The sequence below is a fragment of the Silene latifolia genome, chromosome 1, assembly GCF_048544455.1.
Source record: "Silene latifolia isolate original U9 population chromosome 1, ASM4854445v1, whole genome shotgun sequence".
NCBI lineage: Eukaryota > Viridiplantae > Streptophyta > Magnoliopsida > Caryophyllales > Caryophyllaceae > Silene > Silene latifolia.
This window is the reverse complement of record NC_133526.1, coordinates 154,507,416-154,523,970: the sequence shown is the minus strand read 5'-3', so window position 1 is coordinate 154,523,970 and position 16,555 is coordinate 154,507,416. Positions and strand designations below refer to the sequence as shown.

Below are 16,555 nucleotides of genomic sequence, written 5' to 3'. Positions count from 1 at the left end.
GAGGAGGCAAGAACGATGACCAAAGAAGTGAGAATAAAGAGTATACATAGATCATAGGCCTTTAAGCAAGAAGATGAATCCCGTGCCAGGATCCGTGCGTCCTTGGCACGGGATGGACGGATTGCAGTGCCCTGATCCGAGCAGCTCTTTACTTGGGACGAGCGGATTTCCAGACAGACTGGCCGTGCTTCAAGCCAATCTGAGCGGATCGTGGTGGGAGTAGCAACGTGATCTACGCATTTCCTTCGGGATATGCGATTCCCTATTTAAAACTTAGCATTGTTATTTACTAATCTATCTTTACTTAACCTAATGATGACCACTATATATACTCCATTTGTAATAATCAAGGTATTAGGTTCCCAAAGTGGAGGCAAACCTTCCTTAGATTAGATTAGAAGTAGATTAGAATAGATTAATCTCAATCATTCCACATTAATCTTTCCTTAATCATTGTTCAAGTTTATTATTATTGGGTAATTGAAGATTATTGGGTTTATTATTGGAGAATTGACAACTGTTCATCAATCAATCAAGTTTTCTTCTATTATTCTTTCCTTTCCATTTGTTCATCTTAAGTTTGGTATAATTCCTTTAATCTTTACTCTTTATTGCTTATTTCTTCACTCTTTTATCATGTTTATACTTGTTGTGATGATTGACACCATTGATGACATGTTTTCTATGATAATAACTGAGTAGTTACTTAACTAGGATTAGTGGGTGATTAGGGGAGTTAATCATGGTATAGATTTATGCTTAATGAGTTCATATGAATGCTTGCTTATTGTTCTTCAACTTATGAACATGTCATGTTTGATGAAATGCTAGACTATGGAACCTTGCATTTTTTTTTACCCATCTCTTATTTATTCAACAAGGCTTGTAAGATATAAACCAACTCAAACCTTGTTAGACCTTGCATAGAGTTGAATAGGGATAACCCAAATCGACTTGTAGGTGTTGTAAAGTCTTAATCGACTCGGCTCCGAGATGTAAGTTTCCCTAGGATTTGGTTTATCATGTATGTAGTTTAATAGTACTCACATGTTATTTCAGTGTTATTCTTATGTTCTTATGCTTCTCTAATTTTCTCGTTATGTTACCTTTATTTTTTTATTTTTTATCACCACATGTTATTTCAGTGTTATTCTTCTTCTTTTTTTGTTTTTTTGTGTTACAACATGTTGTTCCAGTGCTACTCTTAATTTTTTTATTCCAGTGTTACTCTAATACTTCTTTTTATTTTTTTTTATTTTTTTTAATGTTAGCACTTGTTATTATAGTGTTACTCTTATATTCTCTCACGGTTCTCTAATTATCTCATTATGTTAATTTTTTTACCACGTGTTGCTCGGGTGTTATTTTGGTGTTATTACGTCGTTACTCCGGTGTTATTGTATTGTTACTCCGGTGTTATTCTGTTGTTATTGTGTTATTACTCCAGTGTTATTGTAGTGTTATTCTATTGTTATTGCAGTGTTATTGTGATGTTACTCTATTGTTAATACAGTGTTATTGTGGCGTTTCTTATGTGTTACCCCGTGTTTTTTTGTTGTTACTCTATTATTACCCCATCTTATTCTTTTATTACTCTATTATTACTCTGTGTTATTTTGTTGTTACTTTTTCGTTATCGTGGATTGATCATTGCTACTTCTTTGGCTTCGGAAGTGTACGAGTGAGACTAGAAAAACAAAAACAAAAACAAAAATAATAAATAATAAATAATTAAATAATTAAGCAATTTTTGCTTCAAATTATCGTGCCACTAGTCCACCACCATACTTAAAATTGACATGATATACATCTTTTTTGTTTAAAATAATGGGAGGCGTTTGTTGATTAACGTTGATGTCACCAAATCTTAGCTGAATGAAAGTAACCATGTCTTGAACTAAATAAGTGTGAGTACAGTAAACAACTTCCCAACAACTATGACTCTATGGGTACCATTTCAGTGACCATTTGTTTCTCATTTTTTTAGCCATTTTCATGTATAAAAGAGCAAGGGCAAGATTTAAATGTGCAAAACATCACTCTTCAACCAAATCTAGCCTCCCTTTTCTACAAATGAACCCATAATGAGTACGCATCAAAACTACTAGACAACCCACCTTCCAAACGATGAATGACAAGTGCAAGTTAACCAAACTCGGAAACGGCTCGGACTCGAACAAATCAGGTATTCTGGTTACTTCAGGAGGCAAACAATAATCACGGACACCTCTAATGGAGCCCAATCAGGCTGCCCGGAACCACCAGCATTACCTCTCATCACGGAACTACTGCTAGCTTCGTAACACCGCACACAAGCCACCATCCCTTTGCCAGCATCAGCCGATTGGCGAGCCAGTAGCATTAATGCGGCATCGATACCACCAAACAAATCACCAACAATTCGCCTTGATTTAATTATTCTGTACCTGCTCTCTCGACTCCTCATTGAACTGCACCACCGCCATTCGTGGTGACCCAGAAAACGAGGACCAGGACCTGGCAACAAGACGTACTAGGAATTCGTGACGAAAATCGCGAGCTCATCTTCATCATAATCATATCATCGTGTATATCAAGTTCAATCTAGTTTAGGTTTTACTTTCAATTCGAAATTGAATTCCAGTTTTTAAAGTACCTAAATTATACACAATCAATTTTAATCGACTAAATGAGAACAATAATAAATCTATTTCATATTGAAAATGCATAATAACGAAAATCGAAAAATAAGTAGGAAAAATACCTCAGTAGAAGCACGAACTCGAACTGAGGGAAGAACGCGACGAGGTAAGCGGTGAAGTAAATAAGGAGAATAGCACGTGAGTGATAGGTGAGCGAATGAAGGAGAAGATGACAAAAAATTCTTGGGAGAAAACTTCACCGAAAACGACGCATTTCGGTTACCGGAGTTCGTCGGTGCAACGCCGGAAATCGAACAAATATTAACCTGAATTAAGAGAAACAATTATGAAATTAAATGCGCAATAGCAATATTTAACAGTAAAACAAGGAGTTGATGATAAATTGATGATAGATGAGAAGGAAAAGGAAGTAACTACTTAGTTGCAGCAGATGTCGCCATTGATGGTTGAAAGAGGAGGTTGTGTTAGGTAAATATGCTTTGGAAATTTGGGAAATTCATAATATATAGACGTACTTTAATTTGAGACCTTTGATTGTACTCCCTCCCACTCAGTATAATGTTTCCATTTTTCCGAAACCGATTATTAAACTAATATTCTTATTTTCTTTTTTGGTAACTTTTACTCTTATTTTATTCATTCCTCTCTCCTATCACCAAACCCCACACAACTCTTTTACTTCTACTTTATTACTTTCCTTTATATTTTGGCGTCACAATTCTTTATTTAACTACTAATAATTTATCCCTCTCTCCTATCACCAACCCCACACAACTCTTTTACTCCTATTTTAAATTGTGCCCATATCAAATGGAAACAATATAATGACTGGGAGGGAGTATTATTTTCAATGGTCCATATTTGTGAGTACAAACTCACCATAGGAATCCGGTGAGTTTGACACTTTTCGTGAGTTCCCCCCGCGTATATAAGCAAATGAGTTGACAAAACCCAATTATCAAAATTTCAGACGTCATAAAATTCCCAGCTCTTTCTCTCTCTTTCTCCCCCTTTCTCTCTCTACTGATCAAACACTCTGTTCATCAAAAATTCACGCGAAATTTGTTTCATCAGTTCTTCAAAATTTGATCAACAAATTCATCAGTTATTCAAAATTTGATCAACAATTCATTCATTATTTTGATTTTTTCAATTAAAACTATCAATTTGTTCATTAATTTTTCTCCGAAAACCCTAATTCTTCAAATTCGACTGAAGGTATTGATATTTGTTCCGATTTCTGATTTAATAATCGAATAACCTCAGTAATTGAATCAAATAACAAATTCTGACTTGATTTACGTGTTTTTTCCATAATTTTAGAAACTTCAACGATCTTTGAATTGAACGATCAAACTCTTACTCGCTTGATAATATTCTTTGATAATCAAACAACGATGAATTCAGGTATAAATTTGTAACATAATGCTGATATAATAACTGTTGTTATTAGGTTGATAAGTTTTTTGTTAAAATTACTGATTGCATGTAGATTGATTTCATATTGTTACTTATTTTGTCGTTATAATAACAACTACATAATATCACAGTAATTGCATGTAGGTTTTCATTCATGATATCATTCAATATCTAGTATTTGAATAACTAAATTACAATAATACAATAACTGACTTACAATATTAAAATAACTTTGATATTACATTAAAATAACTGTGATGCATTGTGCTGGACTAGGCTACCAATCTCAATAGAAAAACCTCCCCCTCTATGATAGAATAATTGTATTTGTATAATACAATAACTGCATTATAACGTTAAAATAACTGTTCTAGCATAAATTGTTTTTTTCATAATAAATACTATTTTATAGGATCTGACACAAAAATCCTTACAATAACTACTCTTTCATAATGAAATAACTTTAATATTACATTAAAATAACCGTGTGTGCATTGTAGTGGACTAGGCTACCAATCTCAATAAAACCCTCCCCCTCCCTGATAGAATAATTGGATTTGTATAATATAATAACTGCATTATAACGTTAAAATAACTGTTGTAGCAGAAATTGTTTTTTTTTTCATAATAAATATTATTTTATAGGATCTGACAAAAAAATCCTTACAATAACTGCTCTTTAAAAATGAAATAACTTTAATATCACATTAAAATAACTGTGTGTGCATTGTGGTGGACTAGGCCACCAATCTCACTAAAACCCTCCCCTCTCTGATAGAATAATTAGATTTGTATAATACAATAACTGCATTACAACCTTAAAATAATTGTTGTAGCAGAAGTTGTTTTTTTCATAATAAATACTATTTTATAGGATCTGACAAAAAAATCCTTACAATAACTGCTCTTTAATAATGAAATAACTTTAATATTACATTAAAATAACTGTGTGTGCATTGTGGTGGACTAGGCTACCAATCTCACTAAAACCCTCCCCTCTCTGATAGAATAATTGGATTTGTATAATACAATAACTGCATTATAACGTTAAAATAACTGCTATAGCAGAAATTGTTTTTTCATAATAAATACTATTATATAGGATCTGACAAAAAACCCTTACAATAACTACTCTTTAATAATGAAATAACTTTAATACTACATTAAAATAACTGTGTGTGCATTGTGGTGGACTAGGCTACCAATTTTACTAAAACCCTCCCCTCTCTGATAGAATAATTGGATTTGTATGATACAATAACTGCATTAAAACATTAAAATAACTGCTGTAGCAGAGATTATATTGTTTTGTTTTGTGTAGAATCTAAGATATTGAAATTAATAATACCATAACAATTCTCTTGTTTTAATGTTTCCAGGCATTGAAATTAATACTACCAATGCAACAACTTTGTCTACACCTACTGTTGCGTCTGAAACAGGAGAAAATACTATCCATAATCTGGGATTGAGATATACTCCAGGTGGCAGTGAGGAGTGGAATAGAATGGTACAAAATGGTTTCAAACCTGCTCTGGGGTTAATGTTTGTAAAGCTAGAGGAGGCAATAGAGTTTTACAATTTATATGCTGTGGCTTGTGGTTTCATACCAAGAAAGTACACACAAACAAGATTCCGTGATGGTTTGATAGATAAAAAATCAATGGTCTGCAACAGACATGGATTCAAAGAGGATCGCAAAAAACTCAAACCTGTTGTTGAATTTGAAAACACAGAAGAGAAAAAGAAGAGGAAAAGATCTGTAGAGCCAAAGAAAACAAAAATAACAAGATTTGGTTGCAAGGTAAAAATACGGTTTTGTGCTGTATTCAATGACCTTAAGGAGCTAATAGGGTATGCTATTAATACGTTTTATGAAGGTCATAATCACAGACTTTGCTCACTCAAAGAATGGGAATTCCAGAAAAACGTAAGAACACTTAACCTTTACATGAAGCAGACAATTGTTAACAATTGTAAACTCAACATCGGGGCTACCAAGACATTTAGAATTCTGGCGGAACAATCAAATGGGTATACAAATATTGGTGCATCTCTCACAGAATTCAAGAACTTCAAAAGAAATATTAAATGTTATATAGGTGACAAGGATGCTGACATGATTCTCGATTATTTAAAGGAGCTTTCTGAATCACAAGATGACTTTTACTATGCTTATCAAGTTGATGAGGATAATGGTGTGGCTAAAATATTTTGGGCAGATGCACAAGCAAGAATGAATTATTCCTTGTTTGGGGACACCATCACCTTTGATCCTACTTACGGTACTAACAAGTACCACATGACCTTCACCCCATTCACTGGTGTTGACAACCACAAAAAATCGGTGACTTTTTGCTTTGCACTTGTCGATCATGAGAACGATGGGTCATTCATTTGGGTGTTTAAGAAGTTCCTTGATTGTATGGGCAACAAGGAACCTCAGTGCATTCTTACTGATCAAGATCCGGCAATTAAACTCGGGGTGCGTTCTGTATTCAAGAAAGCAAGACATCGCTACTACATGTGGCATATAATGAAAAAACTTACCGATAAAGTTGAGTCACAGATTTGTAAGGAGACTGACTTTGTTGAGAGGATATGTGGAGTTGTTTGGGATACTGACTTGGAACCCATTGAGTTTGAAGAAAAATGGACTCAAGTGATTAATGACTTTGAGTTGAATGATAATACTTGGTTGACATACATGTATTGCAAAAGGAACAAATAGATACCTGCTTACTTTAGGGATTTGCCTTTAGGCTGCCTTTTGAAAACTACACAAAGATCAGAGAGTCAAAACAGTTATTTCAAAAGATTTGAGAGCATAGATGGCACACTTGTAGAATTTTGGTTGCGTTTTCAGAGTGCAATGGAACAACAACGCTATAATCACAGATTTCTTGATGCTGCAAGTGACATCACATTGCCACAGGTTTCTTCTAAGACAATGATTGAGAAACATGCCTCTAAAATCTACACACACACTGTTTTCTATGAGTTCCAAGAGCAAGTACAAATGGCTCCCTGTTCGTGTGCCGTTAGGGGGTTTTCTGAGCAAGAAAACATGCACATTATAAATGTTGAAGATGCCTACAGGAAGCATAGAATATTTCAGGTTATTCAATTTTATAAACATAATTGTCTTTTTACTTTAACATACAATAACTGTAATAAAAGAATACAATAACCGTGTTTTACCATTTAAAAAACTGAAGGACTTCTACCTTGGTGTTCATTGCTAGTCTACATAAAATAATTCATGTTGAACTATATAATAACTATGTTTGCCTTTTAAAATAACTACACTGTAATGCAGGTTGCTCACAATAACGAATCAAAGGAAACAACATGTACGTGCAAGATGTTTGAGAGGAAAGGAATCCTTTGTAAACACATTATATGGATTATATCAGGAAAATGACTGCAAAGCATACCGGAGCAGTACATCGAAACCAGATGGACGAAGAAATCATATAGAAAGCCTTTGTATGGACTGGATGGAAAGTTATTGCAAGATTACGATCCAACTGATTTGAGAAAGTTGGAATTATCAAGGGTATGGTTAGAGTTTTATAAAACAATAAGTGTTCTTAACTCGATGCCTGAAAATCAAATCAAGGAGCTAAGTTTGATGCTTTTACAATTCCGAGAGAAAATAAATCCAATAAAAGAGAGCTTGACAAAGGAACAAGAACTGGAAATGCTCTTAGGTTGTTCAGCAAAATCAAATATTACTGTTCTTCCACCAAAGATTGCAAAAAACAAAGGAAGCGGCAAAAGAATGAAAGCAAACAAGGATAAGGAAATTGAGAAGGCGAGCAAACCGAAGAGGCTATGTAACAACTGCAAACAAATGGGACACCACGACAAGAGAAACTGTCCAAATCCGTTTGTTGAGCATGCTTTAGAGGAAGAAGAAGAAGAGGAAAATGAAATGGAGGATGAAGATGAAGAAGAAGAATGAAAAATGCATTACGCTTTAAAATAATCAAGATTACATTTTAAAATAATCCATATTATGCTTTACAATAACCGCAAGATTGCAAAATAATTGTGTTAGACTTTTTTACAAATAATCAGGGGTATACTTTACAATAAGTGTGTTAGACTTTTACAATAATCAAATTTATGCTTTACATTAATTGATGTTGAATTTTTTTGCAATTGTTCTGATTTTGCTCATTTAATAATACCTTGCGCTATTACAATAATCATGTGAAAACTATACAATAATCACAATTATGCTTTATAATAATTGATGTTGAGTTTATTTGCAATTGTTCTGATTTTTTTCCATAAATATATTAATTTGATAATGCTTTACAGTAATTGATAATGCTTTACACTTGCCAATTTGTTACAATAATCAAAGATATGCTTTAAAATAATTGGGGAAGAGCTTTACAATAATCAGATACATGAGAGCTTTAAAATAATCAGAGGTATGCTTTAAAATAATTGGGCAAACGCTTTACAATAATCAGCTACATGAAAAGCTTTAAAATAAATGCATTTGATCATTTGAATAACTGAATAATCATGTGAAAACTATACAATAATCACAATTATGCTTTATAATAATTGATGTTGAGTTTATTTGCAATTGTTCTGATTTTTTTCCATAAATATGTTAATTTGATAATGCTTTACAGTAATTGATAATGCTTTACACTTGCCAATTTGTTACAATAATCAAAGATATGCTTTAAAATAATTGGGGAAGAGCTCTACAATAATCAGATACATGAGAGCTTTAAAATAATCAGAGGTATGCTTTAAAATAATTGGCCAAACGCTTTACAATAATCAGCTACATGAAAGCTTTAAAATAATTGCATTTGATCATTTGAATAACTGTCTGGAGATATTACAATAACAGCTTATTGGCATTACAAAAACACTTTCTGAAAAAATTTGTTCAATCAACCAATAACAGTTATCTAAACATTAGATTATCCGACAAATCCATCTAGAATTGTTCGCTAAATCCATCTAGAATCAAACAATTGTTCTTTTATGTGTTTCGCCGAGAAGGACCATTAACGGTTGTTGTTTTAACCCTTTTCCTCCCTTATCTTCTGACTTTTAAAAGATCTTTCTCTATTTCCAATATACTCCCCCTCAAAATTTCCACTTCTTCCAAAAGAGACGCTCTTGACTCGTTGGCATCTGACATCAACAAAATAGTCACCATCTCAAGCCATATAGGAATCCTCTCAACTCTCTTCTTAACCGTATACAATCCCTTCTCGTGCTTCCCTTCATATGTGAGCATGTGAAACATGGTGAAAAATCTCGATTCCTTATCAGCCTTGACATTCGTTTTCCATTCAAAATCAACATTCACGAATATAAATGTGTTAATGAGAACTCCTTCTTTTGCTGTTTTCCTTGTATCCAAAAAGTCAGAAAAACAATCAACCTACAGCATCTACTAACAAAAAAAGAATTAGAAAGCACGAGTATACAATAACAAGTTTAAAACAATACAATAACTTTGTTACAGCAATACAATAATTCTGACTGAAAATAGCATTTGTATATGATTAGGAGTTAGAAAAACGTACTGCAATCTTTGCAAGTCTGTAAAAATCGGATTTTTCCCAATCTTTATGCGACGTATGGTCCAGCACATCAACCGTCTTGTTCATAAAGTTCACAAAACACAAAAGTAGTACTTCTCTAAAGACAACGGGATGAAGACAAGGTCCACATCGATCTCATAGTTTACAACATTTTCACCTAAATAATAGGACTAAAACTGCACAACCTTGTCTTTCTGGCTGTCAGTTACATCATCACTATCCCCTCCCTGCTCTAGCATGTCCTCAAAGATTCCCTATAAATACCATAAAAGTGTGAAGAAAATTGAAGATAAATGATTAAACATTCTACAGTAACTGCACAATGAAAAACAGATCATACCATATGTTGTGTCCCAAGGAACATCATCACTGGCGCTTCTTTCTCTTTAAACTCCATGAAATTCAAGACAACCGACCAGCAAAGCTATTATGCGCAACTCGGTGTAATTTTCGGGCTTCGTAGAAAGAATATCAGACCTATCCAAGATAGCATTGCCCGCAGAAAACAAAAGTTCACTGCAAAGGAGTAAAAAAAAGCTTAGTAAGATTTTAAAACAATATTTAAAAAATAACTACCAGTTTACAATATAATCGAGTTTTTCATAATACAATAACTATGTTAATGTAATACAATAATCGATTATTGTATTACATTAACATAGTTATTGTATTATGAAAACTCAGTTATTGTAATTTGTAAAAAAGACATTAACTAAAGCATTACCACGCACTTAGATAGAGAATGAACCCTAAGGAGGCGACTACGTTCATCACCTAGGGCTTCCATATTTTTCAAATTTTCTACTTCAGATCTTGCATATGGCACGGAATTCTTCCGCAAAAACTATTCAAAAACGATTTAGTAGGATTGGTAAGATGCAAACGCAACGTAGAGCATCGTTTTCACAAAGATTGAACATGGGTAAGGGACCTTCTGAGAATGACGTTGTTCGTACCAAAAGCATGCATGAAATTAATGGCATTCCTGGATTGTCATTTGAAGATGAAGATTCTATTGCAGAGAATTCTAAATGGATTACTAAACGTGGAAAAAAGACAAAGATACAGATTGAGGAGGAGGATGAGGTATGTTTAGACAATTTGATACAGTTCTCATCTGATGATACTAAGGATGAGATTTCATACTGGAATAATGCTGTTGTTTGCTTTGTTCTTGGGGCAAACCCTCCTAGTGATGTGTTACAAGGCTATATCCATCGAATATGGGGAAAATATGGCATTGATAAGGTCTCTTTTCTTCCAAATGGAGTTTTTTTGGTTAGATTTAAAGAGAATAAAAGCAAGGAGACTATTTTGTCTGCGGGTTATCACATGTTTGATAACAAACCTCTGATTGTAAGGCCTTGGAAGGAGGATATTGAGTTGACAAACGAGGACGTTAAAGTTGTTCCTGCATGGATTAGGTTACACGAACTCCCTTTAAGATTCTGGGGCAAATGCTTACCTACCATAGCAGGTCTGGCTGGCAAGTATGTCAAATCTGATCAAGCCACCAGTGACAAAACGAGGCTTGGATTTGCTCGTGTTATGATAGAATTGAATGTAGGCCAGAAGTGCCCTAAGCAGGTGAAATTCTTGGACGAGACAGGTGCAGTGGTTTCAATAAAGATTGAATATGAATGGAGACCAGATATCTGTCTTAAATGTAAGGGTATTGGCCACACAGGAGATCAATGTAGGAAAACTGCTCCCACAGTTAAAAAGAAAACTGCTACTAAACAGGTATGGCAACCAATTGCACCTGCTGCTGCTACAGCTACTGAATCAGCTGCTGTGGCTACTAAGAAGCCTGCTAAAGCAACTGAGACAGAATCAGCAGTTGTGACAGTTACTGAACCTGCACAGGCTACTGAACTGGTAGTAGTGGAAAGTCCTGACCATACTCCCATCAAACAGGTTTCAGTGCAGCAGGAAGAACCTAATAGTGGTAAAACAGCAAGCAAATCTTATCTGCAAGCACTAGATGGTTCAGTAACCCCTAAAAGTGGGATAGGTACAGGTACTCTTTCTCCAAATACCCCCAATGCATAATATAGGGTTTTGGAATGTTAGAGGGCTCAATAGTGTACATAAACAGCGTGAAGTTAAGTGGTTTATTCATAATAAGGGTGCTGGCCTTTTTGGCTTGTTAGAAACCAAAATCAACAATAAAAATGTTTTTAATATTGCTAATAATATGCTGGATGGCTAGAGTGTCACTACCAATTGTAATTATCATAAAGGAGGTAGGGTGTGGATTCTTTGGCAACCAAGTTTATTTGATGTGCAAATTTTGCAATATGATGCACAGTTTATTCACACTAAAGTTCACTCCAGGGTCAATCAACAGGAGTTTTACTTGACCATGATTTATGCATTCAATGAAGGGTGTGATAGAATTGACCTTTGGAAGAAGTTGGAGATTATCAACCTCAACTGTTCTGGTCCATGGGCTCTAGCTGGGGACTTTAATACTGTTCTAAGTCCTGATGAGAGACTGGGAGGCAATACCAAACAGGAGGATATGGATGACTTTATCAACAGTATGGGAAATTGTGGCATGACTGATATCGCTTCCACTGGTGCATTGTTCACTTGGAACAACAAGCAAGACTATTCTACCAGGATTTATAGTAGACTGGATAGATTTCTGGTTAATCAAGCCTGGCTAGATATTTATCCTAACATGGTAGCTCTTTTTTATCCTGAAGGCCTCTTTGATCATTGCCCTTGCATAGTGAGTAACAAGAGTGGTGATACTAAGAATGCCAGCTTTAAATACTTCAATATGTGGGGGCAAGCACCTGGATTCATGGATAATGTGGGAGAAATTTGGGGGCAACAATATGAAGGGTGCAAGATGTTTAGTGTGGTGAAGAGATTAAAAAGTCTGAAACCTGTCCTCAAAAGTCTTAATATGAAATGCTATTCTGATATTGAGAATAAAGTTTTATTGGCAGAGAAGAGATTAGAATGTATTCAAAAAGAGATTGTCCAGGACATGACTAATCAGGTGCTCATTGAACAAGAGTTGAATGCTATTGCTGATCTAAAAGAATTGTCCAAGCCAAGGAATAGTTTCCTACAACAAAAAGCTAAAGTCAAGTGGTTGGAGGATGGTGAACAAAACACTGCTTTCTTTCAAGGAACAATCAAGAGAAGGCAACTGAGAAATAAGGTTATACAAATTGAGGACCAACATGGGAACCTGTGTACTGAAAGCCATAGTATCCAGGAAGCTTTCCTTGGCTACTATAAGAAACTATTGGGTAGCAGTACTCCTACTGAGAGCATCAGGACGTGTATTCTGAGCCAAGGTCCTTGCTGTACACAGGAACAAGGTAATCTTCTGATGATGCCTGTCACCAATGAAGAAATCAAAGGTATCTTCTTTAATACTCCTATTGATAAATCCCCTGGCCCTGATGGGTATACCAGTGGTTTCTTTAAGGATGCCTGGGATACTGTAGGCCATGATGTTTGTGAAGCCATTAAAGATTTTTTCACAATGGTAACTTTTCGAGCGGATCAATGCTACAAACATCACCCTCATACCCAAATGTGAAAGACCTTCTTCAGTTAAACATTTTAGACCTATTGCCTGCTGCAATATGCTCTACAAGGTCATCTCAAAACTGCTTTGTAACAGATTGTCTATAATATTGCCTGACCTGGTACATGAGAATCAGGGTGCATTCATTAAGGGAAGGTCTATTATTGAAAACATCCTGATTTGCCAAGACATTGTGAAGTTATATAATAGGTCTGCTGTGTCTCCTAGATGTCTCTTCAAAAAGCATATGACACGGTAGAATGGGATTTTGTGGAAGATTTGCTCAAGGGTCTGAAATTTCCTCCTATCTTTTGCCAGCAAGTTATGACATGCATCAGAACCACCTCTTTCACTTTATCCCTTAATGGCAGCAATTTTGGTTACTTCAAGGGTCAAAGAGGATTGAGGCAAGGGGACCCCATATCTCCCCTGATCTTCACTCTTTGTATGGATTATCTCACAAGGACAATCAAATATGCTACCACTAAATGGCCATTTCAATATCACCCTCTTTGCAAAGAACTGAAACTCACTCACCTGATGTTTGCAGATGATCTCCTTCTCTTTTGCAAAGGAAATGCCCATTCTGTGATGCTGTTACTCAGAGCATTCTCAACTTTTTCAAAGACTTCAGGTTTATCCATGAACTGTTCAAAATCTGAGGTTTATTTTAATGGGATGACAGCTGAATTAAAGGATGATATTAAGCAAGTGACTGGTTTTATAGAGGGACAGATGCCTTTCAGGTATCTGGGTGTACCAATTCAACCTACCAAGCTCACTAAGAAGGAGTGTAACATTATTGCAGAGAAGATGGTTAATAGAATAAGAAGTTTGGGTGCTAAAAAACTATCATACGCTGGAAGGCTCACGTTGATCAACTCTGTCCTCAATACTCTATATTCCTACTGGGCTAATATTTTTATTCTTCCTAAAAGTATCATCAAAAGAATAGAAGCAATATGCAGAAATTACCTTTGGGATGGGAATACTGAGTATCATAAGGTACCTCTGGTGGGATGGGACACAGTCACCTTGCCAAAAAATGAAGGTGGACTTGGCATCAAGAAAGCTGAACTGTGGAACATTGCTGTTGTTGCTAAGCTGGTGGACTGGATTTACAGTAAGGCTGACAGGTTGTGGATACGTTGGATCAATCAGATATACATAAAGCAAAGTGAATGGCATTCTTACAGTCCCCCTGCAGATGCTGCTTGGACATGGAAGAGCATCTGCAAGATTAAGGAACTGATGAAGAGTGCCTGTACTGATGGACATTGGCAACCTGATGTGAAGGGATATACTGTTAGAAATGGTTATAATTGGTTGAGAGTGCAACAAAACAAACCCTGGTGGTATGACACAATCTGGAGTAACTGGAATGTCCCTAAACATTCTTTCATTTCTTGGATCACCATGCACAATGGGATGAATACCAGGGAAAAATTACACAGGTTTGGTTGCTGCAGCACAGATACATGCTGTATTTGTGAGAATGCAAAGGAAACTATTTCACACCTCTTCTTTGAATGTGAATACAGTTCAACTGTGGTATCTCTCATTCAAGATTGGTGTGGAGCTCGCATTTCGATGTCTAGTACCATGGCTGGAGGCTTTGGCAATGCTGGTGGCAAACTGTTACAAAGGGTATATGCTCTTGGTCTCTCTGCCTGTATTTATCATGTCTGGGAGCAGCGGAACTCAGCTAGGATTAATGGCTGTATTCTTGCTCCATCTGTGGTGGTTCAGAGAATTAAGGAAGTGATAAGGCAAAGAATTAAGTTCAAATGTTCAGCCAAATTGAATAGACGGGATGAAGTTTGGTTAGAAAAGTTGGGAATTAGTTTGTAAGTTTGAGCCTCTTGGGGTTCGAACTAGGATACATATAGGGCTCTTTGCTTTGTATGTTATAAGGCTTTGTAATTGGTTCTTTTTCTTTCATATATATATATATACACATCTCACATTTTACCAAAAAAAAAAATTTGTAAAAAAGATAGAATAATTGAACTTGTAGGATACAATAACTGCAATACAGTATTAGAATAATCACACAAACTTGTTTCTCATTGAGTTTGGAAAAAAAAGAACATACTCATTTGCAAGATTGTAATCATCCAAGAAACAATAATCAACAACTTGTTTCTTCTTGCTTGGCATAGCACGTGTATATATGTTGTTAGCCCTCATAACTTTTGAAACAACAACAAGATTTGTATCTGCCTTGCCACAGTTTATTGAGCAACCAAGACCATCAGAGTTCGGTTTACTACCTCGGCCTGATCTAATCATCCCAGCGCTCATAGGTGTATCAGACATACTCTTTTTCCCAGGCCCCGGAGTACCTACACCATCCTCCGGTTCCTTTACCACAACCCTAGCAGCTTCCAAAGCATCTGCTTCAGCCCTTGTCACTTCCAACTCAGCTAGCTTACGCTTCTCAAGCAAAACATGCAGCAAAGGTGCCTTTGCCTTTGTAAAATCATCAACCAAATCCAACAACTGTTTCCTAATTTGAACGACTTCCCAACATAAAACATCATATGAATCATGACAAAAACACCACAATCCAAATTCTGGGACCCTTCCGATTTCCACCCAAAAGCCACATTTACAAATTTGAAATTGCAGACCTCACTGCCTCTTTCAAAACCTTTCTCGACAAGAAAACTACCAAATATTTCAACCTGGTTACATTTTTAAATCAAAATTCATCACTCAAGAACAAAAAACATAACTAAAAGAAGTAGATGAAAACAAAAACTTATAATAAGGTACATCAATAGAGTTGGTAGCCAACACCCAGATACTATCTTCATAATCATCATATACACGATTGTCAAGATAGTCCACAGTCTTCCCCACAAAATTAACAACAACACAGAAAAAATGATCTCCAAAATGAACAGGGATAAAAACCTGGCATGATAAAACAGGCGTACATAAACCTTTGTTGTTCTCAACGATAAAATAATCAACAGAAGAAAGAAAGAAGAGAAAGGATTGGAAAAATTACCAAATCGGCACCAATGTCAAGAGAACCTTGGCTGTTCTCAATGACAGTGTCCCAAGCATTACAAATTTCCTTTCTGTATAAATCTTTCTCATCATCAGCAGCTTTGATAAGGTTAAACAAAGAAACCTATGAAAAATATTACCACACTATAAGAGAAAATGAAGTATCACAATTGAAAAAACTTGGTTAACTGAATACAATAACTACTATTCTTCTTTACAATAACTATCACAACAATAACAGCTTCATTATAATACAATAACCACACTAACGTATTGAAATAATAATAAAAAAAATAACTACCAGCTACAATAACTGAGTTTTCATAATACAATAA

General features: G+C 35.3%; 3 protein-coding genes and 1 long non-coding RNA gene across 5 annotated transcripts; 3 read left to right on the top strand and 1 right to left on the bottom strand.

The window, feature by feature from the left end:
• Positions 1 to 1,787: 1,787 nt before the first annotated feature.
• On the bottom strand, positions 1,788 to 3,162 carry LOC141607156 (uncharacterized). Of its 2 annotated transcripts, none has more exons than XR_012526893.1 (3): positions 3,060 to 3,162; positions 2,744 to 2,947; positions 1,788 to 2,635 (listed from the first exon to the last, which is right to left on the bottom strand). It is a non-coding gene; the product is annotated as an uncharacterized LOC141607156 (long non-coding RNA). The 2 variants fall into 2 exon arrangements; XR_012526895.1 differs by having other exon boundaries at positions 1,788 to 2,496.
• Positions 3,163 to 4,039: 877 nt separating this feature from the next.
• Positions 4,040 to 6,792, top strand: LOC141658554 (protein FAR1-RELATED SEQUENCE 5-like). Its single transcript, XM_074465487.1, has 3 exons — positions 4,040 to 4,049; positions 5,441 to 5,727; positions 5,905 to 6,792. The coding sequence occupies exons 1-3, from the start codon at positions 4,040 to 4,042 to the stop codon at positions 6,790 to 6,792; spliced, it is 1,185 nt and encodes a 394-aa protein (XP_074321588.1).
• Positions 6,793 to 6,933: 141 nt separating this feature from the next.
• Positions 6,934 to 7,485, top strand: LOC141658545 (protein FAR1-RELATED SEQUENCE 1-like). The gene is made up of 2 exons (XM_074465476.1): positions 6,934 to 7,179; positions 7,381 to 7,485. Exons 1-2 carry the CDS (start codon positions 6,934 to 6,936, stop codon positions 7,483 to 7,485), a joined length of 351 nt encoding a protein of 116 aa, XP_074321577.1.
• A 3,082-nt stretch (positions 7,486 to 10,567) lies between these two features.
• Positions 10,568 to 15,053, top strand: LOC141658532 (uncharacterized). The gene is made up of 4 exons (XM_074465467.1): positions 10,568 to 11,669; positions 12,037 to 13,160; positions 13,273 to 13,323; positions 13,431 to 15,053. The coding sequence occupies exons 1-4, from the start codon at positions 10,568 to 10,570 to the stop codon at positions 15,051 to 15,053; spliced, it is 3,900 nt and encodes a 1,299-aa protein (XP_074321568.1).
• Positions 15,054 to 16,555: the final 1,502 nt, after the last annotated feature.

Bases quoted from the DNA above. Each gene is read 5' to 3' on its own strand.
- LOC141658554 (XM_074465487.1), top strand. The intron at 5,728-5,904 runs GTCTGCAACAGA...AATGACCTTAAG, and splicing joins TGATAGATAAAAAATCAATG to GAGCTAATAGGGTATGCTAT.
- LOC141658545 (XM_074465476.1), top strand. From the start codon at position 6,934: ATGGAACAACAACGCTATAATCACAGATTTCTTGATGCTGCAAGTGAC. The intron at 7,180-7,380 runs GTTATTCAATTT...ACTGTAATGCAG, and splicing joins GGAAGCATAGAATATTTCAG to GTTGCTCACAATAACGAATC.
- LOC141658532 (XM_074465467.1), top strand. From the start codon at position 10,568: ATGGGTAAGGGACCTTCTGAGAATGACGTTGTTCGTACCAAAAGCATG. The intron at 13,161-13,272 runs GTAACTTTTCGA...ATGCTCTACAAG, and splicing joins TTAAAGATTTTTTCACAATG to GTCATCTCAAAACTGCTTTG. The intron at 13,324-13,430 runs GTACATGAGAAT...TGTGTCTCCTAG, and splicing joins CTATAATATTGCCTGACCTG to ATGTCTCTTCAAAAAGCATA.